General features: G+C 41.7%; 1 protein-coding gene across 5 annotated transcripts in view; it reads right to left on the minus strand.

Annotated features, from left to right (window-relative positions):
* Positions 1-19,308, minus strand: part of ALCAM (activated leukocyte cell adhesion molecule) — a 166,328-nt gene extending 147,020 nt beyond the window's left edge. For 4 of the 5 annotated variants that reach the window (XM_074973008.1, XM_074972991.1, XM_074973000.1 and 1 more), the window contains exon 1: positions 19,036-19,308. In XM_074973008.1, coding sequence (XP_074829109.1) covers positions 19,036-19,123 — 88 coding nt within the window. In that variant the 5' untranslated portion in view covers positions 19,124-19,308. Of the gene's footprint in view, positions 1-18,338; positions 18,358-19,035 lie in introns of those variants that run through there. The other variant, XM_074973035.1, reaches the window with a different exon arrangement.
* Positions 19,309-19,824: the final 516 nt, after the last annotated feature.

Raw genomic sequence — 19,824 nt, forward strand, 5'->3', positions numbered from 1 at the left:
GTGAGCCACCCAGCTCACCCTAGCACACTAAAAGTAGTGGTGTGGACATTGCAGCTCAGGCAAGCTCACTCAATCCCCATGGCTTGAGAGTCTAAGCCTCAGCCTGAGCCACAACGTCCACAATGCTATTTCTTGCACAGCAGCTTGAGCGCCATTGTCATGAGTCCTTCTACACAGGCTGGGAGCTGCAGTGTAGATACACCCTTTGGCGTCCTAGTTTTTATGGAACTAGAAAACCTGCGAACAGTATTGTTTGAGGTAACCAACCACATCCTATCAGTATTATCAAGAGTTTAACACAACATATTAGTAGTTAGAACAAGCACAAAATCAACTATTTGCTTCAAGTAAAAAAAAAAAAAGTTTAACCTAGTATGGATCTTTGCTTTCATTCTTCCATTCCAACTGAGCAAGACCTCACAAGTAAAAGGTACCACATCTAACTCTAGCCAAGTCTTGAATCTTTTCTTGGCCAAATGTAAACACCCTTTTAATGTCCAAGACCATTACACCAAGAATAGAGGGCTTTCATTGACACTTGCAACAATGCATCATTTTTAGTTAGTTCCATTTTCCCTAGTAAATTTTGCAAAGATCATGCTTCCTAACACCATTTCACTCCATCTGAGCCAAGATTTTATAGTTTTCCCCAGATAAATGTGTGATTTAAATCTCCTTTAGCTACTCATGGTGATCTCTCATTAGCTTACATTCTGTAGATTTACCCTCTCTGTGTCTGAAAAGGACTCCCAAAAAAAGGTGGAATATACATGATAGTTACTCACAGCGATCTAACAAAAAATATGCTTCACTGAAAATTACTCACCAAGAATAAATTTCAATGAAAATAAACTCCCAGGATAGGTTTTAGTGCTTAGTCTTTAGTACACAAAAGAAACACAACTACCTCACTTCAGGTGGAAAACAGGCATGCAGCACACATGAATGGGACCATAACTGTATTAATTATAACTGCAGCCACAAATGGACAAGTAAACATTTCTGGATTCAATAGCCATGCATTTAATTAAATATATCCTGATCTCAAAACTAATAAAGAAGAAGATCTATAAAGATACATCTTTCACATTAAGTCTCATTAAAACAGTTACAAGAGCAAAAATCTGTTTTAAAGGATTTCCTTGCATTTTAGTTAGCAATCAGAAAAACTGTGATAGATAATTGAAGGGTGTGGTATTTTAGTACCTACATGGTATTTTAGTTCTCACCAGAGGGATGTAAATTCCAGTGCACACTAGTGTGTCACACATTAACTGGCCCATGTGGGGCCTGGCTGGAACACACTAAAAGTTTCCTAGTGAACATTAATGTAATTCCATTTCAAACAGTACTACATGAACACACGCTAGGGGACTTTCAGTGTGTCCATCTGGCCGATTAGTGCATGGCATGCACTAGAATTTATACCCCTCTGGTGAAGACCAATGAACCATGTAGACAAACCCTTAGAAGTTTGTATAGACCCATTTTCTCTCTAAGTTACGTTCACAGCCAAAACCCTAATAAGCTCTCCCTACTCCTGGCTGACAGATTCAAAGCGTGATTGTCCCTGTATCTTGCATATTATATTGCCACATGTGCAAGTGTGAATGTAATATAAAAAATACTCTGAAGACCTCAACTGATGAAATGAACCACTGCTTGCAACATGCATTGAGAATATGTCAGAGTCAGAATGGAAACTGATGAGAATCTATGCCTGAAAATCTTTAAAGCAAGTTTCAGCCATCTGCCATCTTATTAAAGGCACCCACAAAGGGAGCAGAGGGAATAGTATAACTCATTATACAACATGCTCATGATCCCAACAGCAACCTGAATTTATTTTTATTTCCTACACAGGTCATCAGCTGCAAGACTACTTCAGCCCTCACTGATACAGCCCTCACGATCAATGGGAGAGGAGATATGCATTAAACAAATAAGTGTTAGGTGGTGATCAAATGTGAGATCCAATATCAACCATTAAATTTATAAACCAAGACACCAATTAAGCAATGTACATAAGCTCCTGGAGTAGTCCTGTTGAAGTCACATGCCTAAGTACCTGCTGGAACAGGGCCAAAAATTGTTACAAGTTAAAAATTGACACCAAAATGTAAGTACGTCATATGATTTCTCTCCTACATTTTATTTTAAAATAAACTTTTGTGTCAAATCAAGCTAATATAGCCAAAGGGGTTTGTAATGTTCATTTCTGCAGTGATCTGACAAGGTGCAAGTTAAGGAAGGAAGAAAGACTGGTTAACCCTGATAAGTGAATTACTTTTGCATTAGTGGGACAGACAATTATGTATTTACACTAATGTTTGTATTAAACTACTCCTACAAAAAAATCTATTTGAAAGTTACTATACAATCATAGGTTTATTTACCCAAGAGACTAAAAAGCTTGAAACTCATGTTGCTAATTAAGAAAAAATGAAGATGTATGTTGTTTCAGAGAAAGTTTGACGCTCGGATAAATATTTAATTACATATTTTTGTTAAAATGAGCAATTATGCTCAGCGTATTGCCTTTCCCACTGCCACCTCACCTCATACACACATGTACACTTACATAAATGAAGTAAATGAAACCATTATAGGTCTCTGGAAAAATGCATAGAATAGTATATAGGCAATTTTTAAGTTATCTGTAATGGTGACCAAGAACATGAAAGAAAGAAGTTTCTTCAGATGCATTATTTTGAGTAAATGGTTACACAAATTGAAGACCAATGATGAAAGACAATATAGTTGAAACATAGGAGAAGTACAACCTTGAGGCACCACTTCAGGAAGGTGGGTGACTTGCTGTGGCAGTCAAGAAAATTGACACATTTGATGTGGTGGACGAGAGTAAAAAAACTGAAGCTGCTGTAGTGTGGCGGTAAATAGAGCAGTGACAAAATCAGGTAGTTATTGTAACTAAGAATGGGGACACCTAGATAGATAGTGAGAGTGGTAGCCTGATTATCCAGTGAGATTGAGAATGCATGTGATCACATGGGAAGATATAAATAGTGCCCTCTATTTTATCTCTTGACTTTCAGTACTCCCTTCTCTGTTCTCCTCCAGTGCCTCTCACTGCTTCATCAGCATGTCCTTTGAAGGGTCCTTCTCATTCTCTCCCCACCTCCCCTTCTGCAGGGATTCCAGAGAGCTATGTCCTTGGTCACTTCTCTTCTCCCGCTATACCATCATTTCATGCTCAACCTTTCCCCAGAGTCCCCTCTCCTTTCTTGATCACTGTGGACAACACCACAATCCTGTCTTGTCACTCAGGCCTGTAACCTGGGAGTCATCGTCGACTCGGATCTCTCTCTAGACCCTCACGTCCAGGAGCGTCTACATCTTGCAGATCATTTCTGCATAACACCTTTAAGATGAGCCTTTCCTATGCATCCACACAGCTAAAAAACTCTTGTCAAACTCTTATGTCAACATCCTCCTTCCTAACTTGACAAATACAGTCCAGCCCACTCATGTCTCATGCCGCTGCAAAGATCATTTTCCTACTCCATTGTTTTGACCACATCACCCCTCTTCTTATATGCATCCATTGGCTTCCCTTTCTCTATTGCATCAAACATAAACTGCTTGTCTTTGCTGATTTCAAGGCCCTCCACAGCTTAACATCTCTCAGTCACCATGGAGATGTTGATTCCTGCCTTTGACTGGTTCATGATGCCAACCTTCAACATACACTTGTTAAATTTCCAAACAAACAATTATCCTCCTTCAGAGCCCTCCTTCAAAAAAAAAAAAATCACACACACACACACACACTACATAGCAGCAGCACATTATAAATAAAAAAAAGAGAGAGAGAATGGTTAGACTGCTGGTGTGCTGAGACTGCTATCTATCATGCTGACTCACCAATACTGCCACATCGTTTCTCTGAGCTCCCCCCATCTCTCTGTATTCATTTGTCTTTTACTCAGATTGCGAGCCCTTTTAGGTAAGGACTCTCTTTGTTCTGTTTGTCCTGGTCCATAACTAGGAATCCTACACACTACAGCAGGGGTGGGCCAGATCCAGCCCGCCAGCCATTTTAAACCGGCCCTCGAGCTCCCACGGGGGAGCTGGGTCTGGGGCTTGCCCTGCTCTGGCGCTCCAGCCAGGGAGCAGGGTTGGGGGCTGCTCCACGCAGCTCCCGGAAACCGCGGCATGGCCCCATTCTGGCTCCTACGCTCTCTAATGGCCTCCCTCCAATTGCCCCCTCTGGTACTCCAATGGGAGCTGCAGGGGCAGTGCCTGCAGACGGGGCAGCGTGCAGAGCTGCCTGGCTGCACCTCCACGTAGGACCTGGAGAAGGGATATGCTGCTGCTTCTGGGAGCCTCTTGAGGTAAGCACCGCCTGGGGCCTGCACCCCTGAACCTCTCCCCACACCCCAACCCTCTGCCCCAGCCCTGATCCCACTCCCGCGCTCTGAGCCCCTCAGTCCCAGCCCAGAGCATTCTCCTACACCCCAAACTCCTCATCCCCAGCCCCATGCCAAAGCCTGCACCCCTAGCTGAAGCCCTCACCCTGCCCCACCCCAGCCCAGAGCCCCCTCCTGCACCCTGAACTCATTTCTGGCCCCACCCTCTAGCCCACTCCCCCAAGCAGAGCCCTCACCCTCTCCCGCACCCCAATCCCCATTTTGTGAGCATTCATGGCCCACCATACAATTTCTATTCCCAGATGTGACCCTCGGGCCAAGAAGTTTGCCCACCCCTGCGCTACAGTAATACAAGTAAGTTGAGCACTGCATTCCCATATTTATGGAAAGGATGAACCTGTGGATTTTTGCTAGTGCTTGTAAATTTTCTTAATAATTTTGCAAGGCTCATTTAAAGAAAATTATCTGCATGTGCACCATAGACTATTTCAGGGTCTTAAATAGTTATTTCTCCTTGTGCGTGCATTTCTTTGGTTTTGTCATACCTCTAAGAGATATTTGGCCAAATTCTTACCTCAAATGCACAAGTGTAACAAAACAGGATCTCTCTACCCCCGTCTTAGGTGTTTCACAACAAAATGGATATACTAAACGCTGGGGCAAAAGCCACTTTTGTCCCTTGTGCTGACAAAGAATTACTCTGAGTGGTTATGCTACTGTAAATTGTACTTTGAGATATTTACACTTCCTTCCCTAATCTTGCCTCCTTTCCACAGTCCAATACCTCTACATAGCAGCAGCACATTTCAATATGTAGAGATTTCCCAAAGGGTGAATAGTTTGCATATTCTGAGTGAGCAGCAATGGTTTTAAGTGTCTGTCTCATTTAAATTACATGAATGTCACAGATACATGGCGTGGAGTTGGGAGAAGAGAATGCATAATCTTTAGCCAGGATTAACCAAAGCTTTCGGTCCTAAAAAGGGGTCAGTTGAGTCAGAGTAGCTGCAATTCCAAGTTTCCAGAGCACAGTAAAGTGGATGCTAGCCAACTTTGTAGACTACCTAGTTTTAGTGAAAGGTTAACGGGCCATTTTTTATTCCAGCTAGTCTACAAAGCCAACCACTGTCCACTTCAGTATGTTTTGAGCTTTGCAGAACCCAGAGGGCCCCTTAACTCCTCCAATTTTCCAAACCTCCATTTAACCAAATGTTTTGAATGTCTTCATCCCTGAAAAAAAGGTATCTTTTTTCCTTATACTTAGGTGTCTGGAAAAGTTATTCATATTTTGAACTTGCCATTGAACATAATTCACTGAAGCACCACCCAACAAGTGATACTACTGAGAAAACCTAGGAAACCACATCCAACTTTTAAACACAAAGAAAGCCATCTTTCCCTATTTTGTTTAAATATGTCTTGTCACAAAAGAAAACAGAAAAACATTCAAGACACTGGAGTGTACACAACATAGATATTTTTGTAGTTTCCAAGTTCCTCGGTTTTGCTTAATCATTTAATACCCTACATGCTACTTTTGCCTCTATTGTTTAAGATTACAAAAAAAATGGATACAGATTATGACACTGCACATTTGTTAAATTTCACTAGTTAATCAGGAATATTTCATCTTCTATCTCCTACCATAAAAGGAAATGTTGAGGATGGGGTTTAACCCACATTTTACAAGTTAAACTACAGTACATAGGTAGCTTGAAAAAAAAAAAGCCTATTTTACGATTTCTCAGTTGCCAACTCTTGCAATATTTGGTGTATTTTTCTTAACACACAAGCTCCTGAACTCAAGTAATGAGGTGAAAATTTCAGCTTTCATTTAAAAATTTTTTTAAAAAAATGTTTTGTCCTTATGATTGTGGTTGAAAATGTGATCCAAGTGTACCCTAAATACTCAAAAAATCAAATAAAAAGAACCTGAAATTCTTTTTAAGGTCTCATGATATTGGGGGACCCAACTCATTTTTAAATACTTGTGGTTGGTAAATACTGTGTTTTGAAGTTCGTTACCAAGCTCGCTGGAATAATATGGACAAGCCCTAGTGGCAGCAGCAAAGAGCACACAGACTACTCATTAGAACTCAACGCAACTAAAGTTATCTGCATTTTCAGACAGTCTGCCTCCAATGGCAACTAACAGAGACAGGTCCGTCCGATGCAGAAGCAGCACACCTAGTCCTTTGCCATTTGCACGGCCTGAAAGGTTGCAAGCATTTTTAGCGGCACTGGGGCCTGAAGAGTTCTCTGTAAGCTGTCTCTCACTCTATACCAGGAATGTTCCATTCTGTATTCTAACAAGTTTGATGAAATGAGAAGCCCGATTATTTTTTTAGTTACCTGGTACTGCAGTTTGCAATTTAGACTGTTCAAATATACTCAGTAGATGCTTATGGCTCTTGAGGATATCTCCATCCTCACCCCAGCCTCATGGTTGGGAGTTTCTGAGCTGCCAGAGGGAAAAACAAATGACCTTCCCATCCCTGCATCAGTCTTGATTCTCAAGAGTTTCCTATCTATGAACAGCCACTGATGGGAAATGGGATTGGCTCTGGGACTGGCCTCCAAATAAAAGGGCTACAAATATGCTACTCTTACTTCACAGATAGACATAGCCTTTTACTCTTCCTTCTCCCTTCAAACAACATCCAGCCGCCCGTCTTCCCCGAGCAGAGGAGAGTAAATGAACTCAGACATCTCAGAATCTGCCATGTTGCTAGGACATTGGGGAACTCATCTGGGGACCAAACTGCTGAAGGGTTAAAGTGTTTCATTGGGAATTGGAAGACATGGGTTCTAGTCCCATTTCTACAAGTGATGTGCTGTGCATCTTTGGACAAATCTTTTAACCTCCCTGTGCCTCAGTGACCCCCTCTATAAAGTAGATGATGCCTACCTCACTGAGGGTGGAGGAGGATTGGTATATGTGTGTTAAGTATTACGGAGTTTTTTCATTTTATCTGGTGTTCATCCAGAGTTTTAAGCATCTCTAAAAATTTAACATAATTAGAAAATCTGATGTTTACAAATGCAGTCGTCTTGATTATTAATTGGAAAACTTTTAAATGGACACTTGGAGACTACCACAAAAACAGAAGGCAAAACCCATGTCACAAAACATGCTCCAAATCCTCCTTCAAATGCCAGGCCTCATTCGATGAATCCCTGACATCCCTCAAGGTCTTAAGAAAAGTTGGGTTGTGTGGTATGTCCTGAAGGTTAACAAATGCAGATTCTGGTAGATCAAGGAGGGAACAGAATTCTAGAGAACAGGAACCCTCATGGAGAGCATCCTGCTCCCTTGCCTCTAACTGAAAGAGCATCCACCTTGACCATCTCTGCTATTCAAACTGGCAGCGTCTCACAGGACGAGAAGCAACCATTCAGGTGACCGCCTCAAACTATTTAGGGCTTTATAAGATAAAACAAACACCTTAAATTTCACTCAAAGCCACGAACAACCTGCATAGCAGCAGGAGTGCTGGTGTTATCTGCTCTTTTGTAATCATAGAATATCAGGGTTAGAAGGGACCTCAGGAGGTCATCTAGTCCAACCCCCTGCTCAAAGCAGGACTAATCCCCAACTAAATCATCCCAGCCAGGGCTTTGTCAAGCCTGACCTTAAAAATAATTTTTGTTGCCCTCCGCTGGACTCTCTCCAATTTTTCCACATCCTTCTTGTAGTGTGGGGCCCAAAACTGGACACAGTACTCCAGATGAGGCCTCACCAATGTCAAATAGAGGGGAATGATCACGTCCCTCGATCTGCTGGCAACGCCCCTACATATACACCCCAAAATGCCATTGGCCTTCTTGGCAACAAGGGCACACTGTTGACTCAGATCCCTTGGTCAGGGGTGTTTCTTGCCAACATAGCTATGCCACCAAAAGCCCTAGTGTAGATTCAGTCATACTGGCAAAAAGACTAGCTTATTTTGCCAAGGAAACTTTGTACAAGCTATACAGGCAATATGACTTTTTTTCAGGTATAAACTCCATCCACACTAGGAAGCTATACCAGTAAGCCTTTTAATTGTAGGTAAAGACACATGTACTGCTCAATAATCAGGTGATCACTTTCTGCACAAACTTTACCTTGTAGGTGGTCTTAATGTGCAGCCCATACAAAACATATTACAAAAGTATAGTCTCAGCAGCCAAATGTACACATCATGGTAGCAAGAATCACTTCTAACCAGATAGATTGAAAAACAAGCCTTCTGGTTACACTTAAAGCAGCCCTGAATCTAATAAAACAAGATTGTGAAGCGGTGTTGCAAATGATGGATGCTCTTCATCTACTAGGGGTGCAAATATCACCCTTGATAGCACTCCTGGATACTTCGCCCAACAAACCAACCAACCCTGCAGTCCTGACTGAATTAAGACTCTGCCAGATCACCAATTTCATGGGGAATAATTAAAAAAAATCACAGTGGGTTATTCTTTCCACTGCAACAGCCGGCTCTGATGTAATGGAAACAGGGAGCTGTGTATCATCAGCATACTTCTATGCTGCAACCCATGCTTACTAACTCTAGCAACCTCATGTACACAAACAGGAAGGGTGACAAGAGGACCCCTGCAGTACTCCATGTAACAACACCCTTTGGACAGAAGGGCAATTGCTCAGAAGTCACCTTTGGAAACTTCCAGAGAAGGATGTACGCTGCTCAAAAAAGCCCTCCAATAGTCCCAGGAGCTGTACAGCAAGAAAACTTCAGAGAATCACGAACTCCCTCCACTAGAAAGGGTGAATTGGTCAAAATGCAACATTCCATGGAGACTAGAGATGGAAAATTTCCTTCCCCAATCCTCTCTATGGCAGCACAGGACTCTCTAGGACTCACAGGACTGTTGGGGAAGAGGCAATCATGATATGGAGACCATTTTCTTTTAGAGCAGATAGATATTATTTATTAGTTTTTGAAGTTTGTTCTCCCTCTTTTAAGTGGACTAAAATTTTAAATAATCATAGGATTCAGTGCTTCTCAGCACTGAAAGGAACACAGAGGGATCTCACGAATAAAATCTATATAAACACTAACATTTTTACTTTGTTACCTAAACTTCAATCCTGCATACACAAAAGCTCCAATTAAGTCAAACCAGCTCTGCATGGGCACAGAGTCTGCCAGTGCAGAGTACTGTACACTGTCTGACTGGGGGCTAGATGTCTATAGGAAAGCAAGGACTGTCATTTCCTGTCATTCAAGGCTACCAGAGTGAGTGAAGTTAAGGTAAATCAGCTAGCAGTTATCCTAAAGAAAATAATGGCCTCTGTAACAGGGGTCATTATGAGAACTTGGTAAGTAATTCCTATTGAATCTTTAAGCCACTTGAAAGAAAAAGGAAGGGGGAAAAAAAGGCAACCTATATAACATTAGTGTGTTAGGTAACCTATATATCCATAATGGAAGAATGTATTTCTGCTAATTTAATGCTCAAATAATAAACTAGTGCATATTCTTTGCTTAGATAATGTATATTTAAACTGTAAAGAGTACCTGCAGAATAAACTTTATATTCCAGAAAATTTCTTCTATTATTTGTGCAACAAAACTACGGTTTGGAATGTGGCTAGATGGTACAAACTGGTACTGTCATGAGTCAATATTATGGTAGCTACTGTATCACCCCAGACAGTCTAAGATTAAAAACAATAGTCTGAGAACTGAACATTTCAGTCAAATAGAAAAAACCTCAGCAGTGCACACAAATTTGAGAGATTATTCTCCTTGTATGATTTGCAAGCTATCACCTGGGAGTGGCAAATGTTTTTTATTCTCTCTTCCAGCCTGCCTGTTCTTTTGTCTTCACCAACAAAGTGGGACAATGTTAGCAGGGACTGAATGAAGTCTCCAGTTTAGTAATGGGGAAGCAAGTCGCATAATACTGTATTCAGATTCATTTGAACTTTAACAGTAGATAAGCTAACTGTTTTACCTTACTACTTTTCTTCATATATGCATGCATACATGCAGTTATTCAACTTAAAAAGCTGGCATTCAGCATCAAGACTGAGGAATCCAAGGATTTAAAGTTGCTCATTTGGGATCCACCTCATGGATTCAACTGTAAAAACGCTGGCATAAATAGTCAGTGCGTTTTCTCCAATTATAAAATGACAGACTGTACGTCCACTGGTAAAGGCCATTAAGATTATCTCTGGTCTCTAAATCAATTAGAATTTACCAATAGAAAATTCTGTCTTCATTTGGAAGACCTGATATAGAGCCCAGAAGAAGAAGAAGAAAAAAAAATGCTGTTTCTGGCTACCATAAAAGTCTGTAAAAAGCTTTCTGACACGGCAAGGCATTTTGTTCACTGGAAATAATGTAAAAAAAAAAAAAAAAAAAAAAAGTCACACAGAAAGACAATCCTCGCTGCACAATCAACCAAAACCAAAACACTGGGGTGGGGGTGGTGAGCGGAGCAACCCACCACCAACCCCACAGTGCTCCTAGCCAACTGTCCAACACTTTGATCTCGATTTTGGATACTCAGATATCAGAATGAGACATCTTCTCTAAAAACAAAACAAAAATCCCAGATGCTTTTTCTAATATGAATTGTTACCTAACCATTAGTTTTTACTAGGCTGAACTGCACCACCTAGCCTTTTTCATTTCTCAACATCTCAAGCTTCATGCAGTCCTGGAGCCTTAGAATTTCACCTGCCCTGCAGGATGAATTCTAACACTGCCTTCCTGGAAAATAATAAATCACTTGTTGCCTATGGGATAGATGGAATTTTAAGGCTCCACACCCACATATTTCCAGCTTTATAATTCTAAAGTCTTGGAAGCAATGGTGCTTTACACTTTCCCATTCTTATTTAAGCATTCCAAGCACCGAAAGGAATAAGTATTTAATATGATATGGTTATATACATGAAAAAGGATTTAATTCTAGTTGTCTATAAGTTACAGAAAGTTATAATATTTTAAAAACAAATACAGTTACTTCCATTTTTGTTCAACTGAAAACAAATTAAAAAACAGCAAATTATTATTGACTAACTGGAAAAGACACTTGGCCAGCATTCACTGATTGCATGCTATTCTTAGAATGCAAACAGAGAAACATTGAGTTCACTAGTGAATTTACTCCAAGTACACAATTTAACAAGACACCCTGAATTAAAAGAAAATTTTATTAAAGAGGGGTGATCCCTAACAACTCTCCATAATTAGCCCGAAGATACTATGGTGATGAACACTATAAAAAATCTCTTACACAGAAGTTCTTCCTAGCGCCTATATCTGGATTTGCAGGGTAATTACCTGTTTCTTGTATTTAATACAACTCTCTAGTATACATATTTCCAAATTAAACAGGCAGATCTTACTAGTATGCAAAAAAAAAAGTAAAATTTTGCCTAATCACCTCTTAAACAGAACTGGGATTCTCAATAGCATAACCATTTGAATTTCCCTTTGTAATCTAAAAGAAGTAACTGCAAAATTGTTATTTAAAGTTAAAACTTTGTTTGATAAAGCAAAACAAAAGCTTATTTCTAACCTCTTCATGCCCCAACAAAAAAATCCTGTGTAATCACTCCCATGTTATCCTTCAACCACCAATACTCTTTGTACCTTACTTCTTGCAACAACCTGCACCTGGTGTTCCATTTCCATTCTAGTGTAGAGGTAACCACCGCTTCTACAATGAAATCCCTCCTTAAAACTCTTTTCATCCATAAAGTCCACTCAGGCAGATCCAATTCAGTAAAAAGGGCCACTTCCTAACCATCAAGAAAAAGAACCATTCTCTGCATCTCTCAGAGCACTGGGTTTGTTTCTCAGTTTAGACTGCACTGGTAAACTCCTTGACGTGGAGATTATCGTCTTCCTCTGTGTCTTGTACAGCACCAGGCACACTGTTGATGCCTACCAATACTGCTGGCTGTCCAAAACAGTATCCTGAAGCATGAATTTGCTCCCATAAAACTTTTCACTCTTAAAAAAAATTGTGGATGCTTAATGTAATTTCCACATGGAAACCAGAGGTCTGATGCAGAAGTACAAACATACAAATAACGCTGCTTTTAACAATAAGGTAGTGGAGCTCCCTCTATTGAATTAACTGACAAAATCTCATGTTTAAAAATCATGCTGTTGTCAGAACCACTGTATATACGTTCTATAAAACTTTCTAATCAAGATTTTCAGGTTATACCCGATTATTAGAGGTATGAGCACCCACAGCATCTGCTGAGACTAATGGAAGCAGCAGGTATTCAGAGCCATCATGCTCTCTAGAATTCCTGTGATAATTCTTTAAAGACCTGATTCAGGAAAGGTTCTGTATTCAGGAAAGTTTTCAAGTCACTGGGAGCTAAAAACATGTTTAAGTGCTTTTCATAGTAAGGGCCAAACTTAAGTAACATCCTTATTTAGCTAGCAAAAACTACAAAATTGAATTAAAACAATGCATTTTACAAACCTCATTTGTAGTTAATAAGGGTTTTCCTTGTGCAAAAATATTTACTGTATTAGTATGAACAAACTGAGAATAGTTAACATGGATATATAGATTACTTCATTTCACTAAACAGTCAAGGATTGCTGAAACAAACAAAATACATGTTTTTGCTTGTTAACATGAGAGCAGCTTACTATTCTTTTAGCTAAATCTACTGAAGACATTTCAAATACTTATAAACTATGATAAACCCCAAATCAGACCCTACAGCTCCACCAGTCTCTTCACCAATATATCACTTCCTTTACAAAAGAGGCACGTTTCTTATCAGTGAAGGAAATACCAGCTGAACAGATGTGGGGCTTGTTTAAATAAATAGATACCGATGTGCTGTTCTGGAGACTTATATGTATGATAAGAAAAGCAACTTAATCTCAGACTAGGCAGACATTCCTCAAAGAACCACCACATCAGAGTACTAGATTAACATCCAACCAAGGTAGAGTTGAGTGCAGATTAAGCCACTCAGTGAAATTAACATTCATTATTATCTGGTTGTTGGTATGTGTGCTAATAGCACGGATATATATTCAGGATAGCCAATTTACTACCATCCCTTGTCCCAGGGAAGCAACAAACTCACTTGCAAGTTTATACTATACATTTCAGAAAGATTTTACCATTAAAATACATATTTAAATACAAGTAGTGTGACAACTTAGAATATTTAAAAAGTTAAAGCCTGATTTTCAGAGGCACTAAGTGCCCAATAATTCACCTGGAGTTAATAGGAGGCACAGGTGCTTGCTCAGCTCCTTGGGGGAGGTGGGGGGGGGGGGAGGAGGAGAGAGAAGGGTACTAGTCAAATCTCTAGTAGTTCTAATCACAATCTACAGTACTTGCTATTTTTGAAAAAGCTTTCACTTGATTATGGTTACATACAAGCTTTTTTTGTTCGAGTCAAAGAGAGGTGAGGACACTTGGCAACTCACTTGTGATGCTCAGTTCTCTCACAGGATTGGGCTCATGGTTTACATATACACTACAACTTGTAAAAAATAGTCCTATCACCACAATAAATACCCCCTGTGTTAACCCTGATGATGAAGATTCTTGAGTAGGGCTGAACACAGTTTCAAAACGATATGTTTCTAGAAACAATGTTGGTACATTTCTAATCCCACTAAAGACAGGAGCTAACCATACAATAAAATGGCTGCAATATGATTTATAAAACTATAAAAGATGCAAAATACCACATACACAAAAAAGGCTATATGTTAGGGAATCCAGTCACAACATTTTAGCTTCTGACACAATTAACACTATTCAGTCTGGTAATGTTGATGGGACTTAAGTGCCGTTTAACTGTGTGCCTGGATTGCGCGCTAGTATGATTGGTGAGCAAAATTAACACTTTTTTCAGTGCTGTCTACACTACAAGAACAAGATTTATTTTAACCATGTTGGAAACTTCTGTTCTATATTGTAACCAGATCTGGCAACATGGTCAGTTCTTGCAGCATCTAACACAGGTGAGCTGCAAAAACCATTCAACCCATATTAAGACATTGTTTTTGAAAAAGTTTCATCTTCATGATAAAATAGAAAGGATATAAATCACTCTTGCCTATGTAAGGCGCAAAAGATTTAATTGTTTTTCCTTTCATGTATATCATGTTAAAGTGTTCAGAGGTTTCTCCCAAATTTTAGGATGAGAAAAGCCAATCAATACTCTTGATGCAAACCAGACAGCTTATGGTATTACTGTGGACCAAGTTTAAATGTGAGGGAAGGCTTTTGGACAAAAGGAATATGAGGTGTTAAAAAATAAAAGCTGCTATTCTTTAGGAGTTTTGGGGGGAGAGGGGGAAATGATGTACCCTTGAAATAGCTGAGATGTGTCAAGAAAATATTTATTAATATGGATACAATGGAGTTTTTCCTCCAACAGAACAAAAGCAAAGGTTGGGTCTGAAATGCCATATACACCGGAAAGAGGTACTTTGTTTTCCCCTCAATCACAAAGTTCACAGATTGCTCTGATTACATGAGTGATTTCTATTGTCATCTCCTATCCTGTCAAACAAAAACCCTCAAAAGGAGAATCCCCAAAGTTACTGCCAAACTCTTCTAAAAAGAGCCTCCCAAGAGATTTTCTAGCTTGCTCTTCTTGTCATCCCAAAGCATAAAAATAATTATGAGTTTTTAAACCAGACAAACAGTTTCCAAATGTAATGAGTGACTGCTAATTTTTGATGAGCTAGTTAGATGTGTGTATTCAGCTAAAAAAAAACAAACAAACAACACCCCCCGCCCCCCCCCACACACAGTGCATAAAACTGAAACTGAATCTCTACTCCACTGGGAGTTTGTGACTTCAGTCCTAAAATCTGAAGTTCATACTGGCCTAGTAAAAGAAAAGGGAATGACACTGCAGAAGAATAAGATCAGAAATTAATTTTGGAATAATCATATGAGCAGAAACTCATACAGTGTATCATCATCAAATACCTTTTGTTAACAGACCATAATTTCTACAGAATCCAGCCTCAAACAAACAAACCACATTATCATCTGCCAGAAAAAAAAAAGAAAAGACCGTGAAGACTGAAGTGAACTCAAAATTATTATGGAACCTGTGTCACTTTAAAAAAAAATCCCAATATTTTCATTTAAATTACAACACAAAAATGCCATTTCAGATTAGAAAACTTACTCTAACAAACATCAGGTAGACAGGACCAAGCAGAAATATTAAATAATTAGTGTTTGGTAAAGAAGGAAGCAGTCTGTCCCCTAACACAGTTTATTCCATAAAGAATAAAGTTTAAATACTGATAAGGATCAGCATTAATTTAAATATTCATGGAAGGTTTATAAACACCACATATACCGGATAGGGTTTTTTAATCTTACACATCCGCATATTTACACTAATGCATGCGCCAACTTGATTTGGGAGCTTCCAAGAGTCAGATTACTTTGATGGTGCAGTACACAATAACTGGACCGTGCAGGGTAATTTATTGTTGGGAATAGTAAAAACAATAAAGTGGTTGAGGATAACAAATAGAAATACCAAAATGCTAGCAACAATGGCAAAACAATTTTACAGCTACAAAAGCTTTTTAAAAAGTGTTCAAACTAAGTTACTGTTTTAAAAATAAACTAGAAATTAAGTAGATTTAGTATTTCAATCCTGAAAGAAGGGGAGCTAAGCTTTTTCCTACCAATTTTGATCCCATCTTCCCCCAAGCACAAACCCACATGTATCTACTTGTGTTTCAAACTGAGTTAAAGTGAACTGGGGGGGGGGGGGGGAGGGAGGGAAGAGAGGCAGAAAAGCACAGCAAACTAGAGAAGTGGATAACAACTTTAACCTGTTTAGACAGCACTTGATCATTTTCCATGCAGCATTACCAGCATCAGTATAATTCTGCAAGTACAGTATCTGCAGGTTAATTGATGCTATGAGACAACAGAAAAGGGAATAAGAATAGCATAAAATATTATTAGGGCAATTAAAAAAATTCTTGCTGATGGCATGATGTACTTTTTCTTAAAACACCAGAAAAGACCATTCTGAATCAAAAATTTTCCCAATAGGATGATATGAGGCACCTCAATGTTAGGGACAAACACCTGTCTCTGTCCCTTTCAGAGTTTTAGCCTACTCTCCAATAAAGCACAAGAGACAAGGTGAGCATCATTCTCAGTCATGCCTGGAGAGTCTCTCTTAGTCAAAGAGCAATTGGTTTCCCAGTAAGCTTTATACCATTGCTACTTAAAGACTGGCAATCATTAAATACAGTGTTTAATGACTTACTAAGGCAGAAAACTGCAATATAGTTCAACATTTTGTTTTCGAAGGATAGCTTGCTACACTCATTTAAAAACAGAACTTCTACTAAGATTATACATTGCTGCCTTTGTTTAGCTACTTGTTTCACCTTAGGAAATTAACAGTAGACAAATATGAAAATAATGCAAGAGAAATAATATTATACTGAAGTGTATTATTCTTGTTTTCCATTTCCTATATGGAGTATTAGGCGTAAATAGGTAACTGGAGAGCAAACCAAAGCGTAGAGCCTAGTCCTGAGAACACAGTGACTCCACGGCAACGCTTCCCTAACCTCTTGACTGCTGTAAATGTAAGTACACAAAAGAAAGGCTGTTTCTTAAAGCAATACAAAATGTCACCACAGGCTGACGCTCTTTCTACAAGAATAATGAGACACTCTCTACCTTTCAGGTTTCAGAGTAGCAGCCGTGTTAGTTTGTATCCACAAAAAGAAAAGGAGTACTCACGAAAGCTTATGCTCAAATAAATTTGTTAGTCCCCTAGGTGCCACAAGTACTCCTTTTCTTTTTACTCTCTACCTTGAATGCAGAACACACACTTTACAGCTTTTCCTTAGACTTCAGTTTTCGTGTTTAATATTGACAAAAGGAGAACAAACACCTCCCAGCCAAGACAGTTAAAGAGAATGTTAATGTTTCCCATGTGTTCCTACTTCCCTAATGCCTAAAAAAAAAAAAAGCTCAGAAGGGAAATTTACACACATGAAACTGATTTGTCATCTCAATCTAATCAAACACCTGTTAAACACTAACCAGGCGGAATACCCGGACTCTGAACTGACTCTAATGTGGCAATCCCTCAACCTCATTCACACAGCCAGGTCCGATCAAAGTATTTAGCTGCTATGGAAGTTTCGATCAGGACTCTGACACTGGACTATCCCCCGGGTTTCGATCACACCCTTGAAAAAGAGATGTAAAGAACAGACCGCATACAATGTATCGCCATGAATAATCGCGTCCCTTGTTTCCCTATTTCAAGCCGGCAACATTTCAAGAGAAGCCATCCAAAGGCAACAGCGGGTTACTCGCTGGTGGCATATTTGTTAATGTTGATATTACTAATCAGTGGCATCCGTTCAGAGTTGCATATTCTGCTACTAATACAACCCCTAGGAGGGGGTGCCCCTATTAGTCCGTACCGAAAATAAGGTGTCACATACACAGCGTGGGGGAAACTTGAGACGAATTTCAACGGCGGAACCACTGTCTAAGAGGAAGACTGACTTCGGTACTAGCGCGGGGGAAAAGCCGAGAGAGACCGCAGCAATCCAGCCGTTTGTGTACAAAAGGAGGAAACAGACCCAATGACACGTTGTTTTTAAGGGGCGAGCTACCGCTGTTGGAAAGTTTAAGGCTGTCGCTCAGACAGACGTGCAATGAAAACGGAAAGCGTAACTAGCTACATGCAAAACCCATGGTTTTTGTTTTGCATTCTTTCCCATCCGATTGCATTTCTCATTTTTAGGAAGACGTAATGGTCTGGACAGAATGGCACCAACCTCCTCCCCCCAAGAAACCGGCTCGTCGCAGTTTACTCTTATCTCTTTAGCCTCCCTTATAACTGCCGGTGAGGTCACCTCCTCCCACTAGCTCAGGCGCAACCAGAAAAGCAACTTTGCAGGGAAGGTGGAAGCCCACCCGGATCACCGTGTCCCTCCTCCCCCGGGAGTCTCTCAGTCCAGCTAAAGCTGGCGGAGGGCTCGCTCTGGAGGGAAGCGGTGAGTGGCACAGGCGGAAAGCAGCGGGCTGTGCGGGTTCTCACAGCACAACCAGCCAGACAATACTCCACGATGGCCCAGCGTCAGAGAAGCCCGGGGAAGTGGGACCCGCTCTTTGTCATCGCTTTCCTTCCCTGGGCACAGACACGCGCAGCTGCCACCGACAAGGGGCAGATGTAATGCTCGCAAGCAAAGAGACCCGACGTGACAAGAGCCAGGGGCACACGTACGCTGGGGGGGGGGGGAGGAGGGAAACAGCCATTTCGTAAAGAGGGGACAACACCCCCCCCCCCCAACAGACACTGAAAAAGCGCCAGTGATCGCCTCCCAAAGCAGGAGAGGGGGAGGACACACCGACACCTCCCCCACCCCCTTTCCCTACGCCAGAAGGAGGAAGCACCCCACGCCCTCCCCCAAGGAAGGGGGGGGGTGGCTGGAAAAGAGGAAGAGGCAGCGGGACAGAGACGCAGGGGGCGGCTCACCCCTCCCCCGGCTGCTCCCTAAAGTTGCGCGCGACGAGGGCAGCGCTGCACCCGGGGAGAGGCGGGCAGGTGACAGCCGCCTGCCGCCCAGCCCCAGCCCCAGCCCCAGCCCCAGCCCCAGCGCGCCCCGCTCACCTGGCCGCAGGCAGAGGGCAGCGAGCAGCAGCAGGGAGAGAAGCGGGAGGCCGGAGCAGCAGGCGGCGGCCGCCGGGGTCCCCATCATCCCGCCTGGCCGCGGGGCTCTGCTCCTCCTCCCGGGGCGGCGGCGGCGGGTTCCCCTCTCGGCTCCTGGCTTCCCCGCGCGGGCGGCTCGGTAACTTTCCAGGCAGGCGCGCGGCGGCTCTGCCAGCAGCTCAGCACCGAGCAGGTGGCTGCGTCCCTCTGGCAGCCTAGCGGCGCTCCAGGACTGAGAGCGGAGGGAGGGGGCGGGGCCAGGCCAGAAGACACGCCCCCCTCGTTTACTCCCGCCCCCTCCCACTTCTACCCCCTTCCGCTTCGCGCGCTGCCGCCTAGGCTCTGCTTCAGAGCCCGGCAGCGGCGCGTGTGGCGGCGGGGCGGGGGAGCTCGTTTAGGACCTGCGCCCGGCAGGGGCTCGTCCTGCGGGGGCTTTAGACCCTGAGCCCGAGAGGGGCGCGTGCTCCGGCGGGGGTGTAAATCTCGTAGAAGCTGAGCGGGGACGGCAGCTGTCTGTGCATGAGAATACAGATCTAAAATAGGCCCCTGCAACTGAGCACCTGCTGTCGAACTTGTGTTGGGGAACCTTACACCAAATATCTGTCTAAACGTGGACTCCCAAAGCATAGGCCCTGAAACTAATTAAAATCATAGTTTTTTGTTTGTTTGTTTTTTTGTAAAAGGAAAGAAAACGACAGGTACCTAAAACCACATTCGTGGCTACTTCACAATAGCAGTGGCAGACCTATT

This window comes from Natator depressus, chromosome 1 (genome assembly GCF_965152275.1).
Source record: "Natator depressus isolate rNatDep1 chromosome 1, rNatDep2.hap1, whole genome shotgun sequence".
NCBI lineage: Eukaryota > Metazoa > Chordata > Testudines > Cheloniidae > Natator > Natator depressus.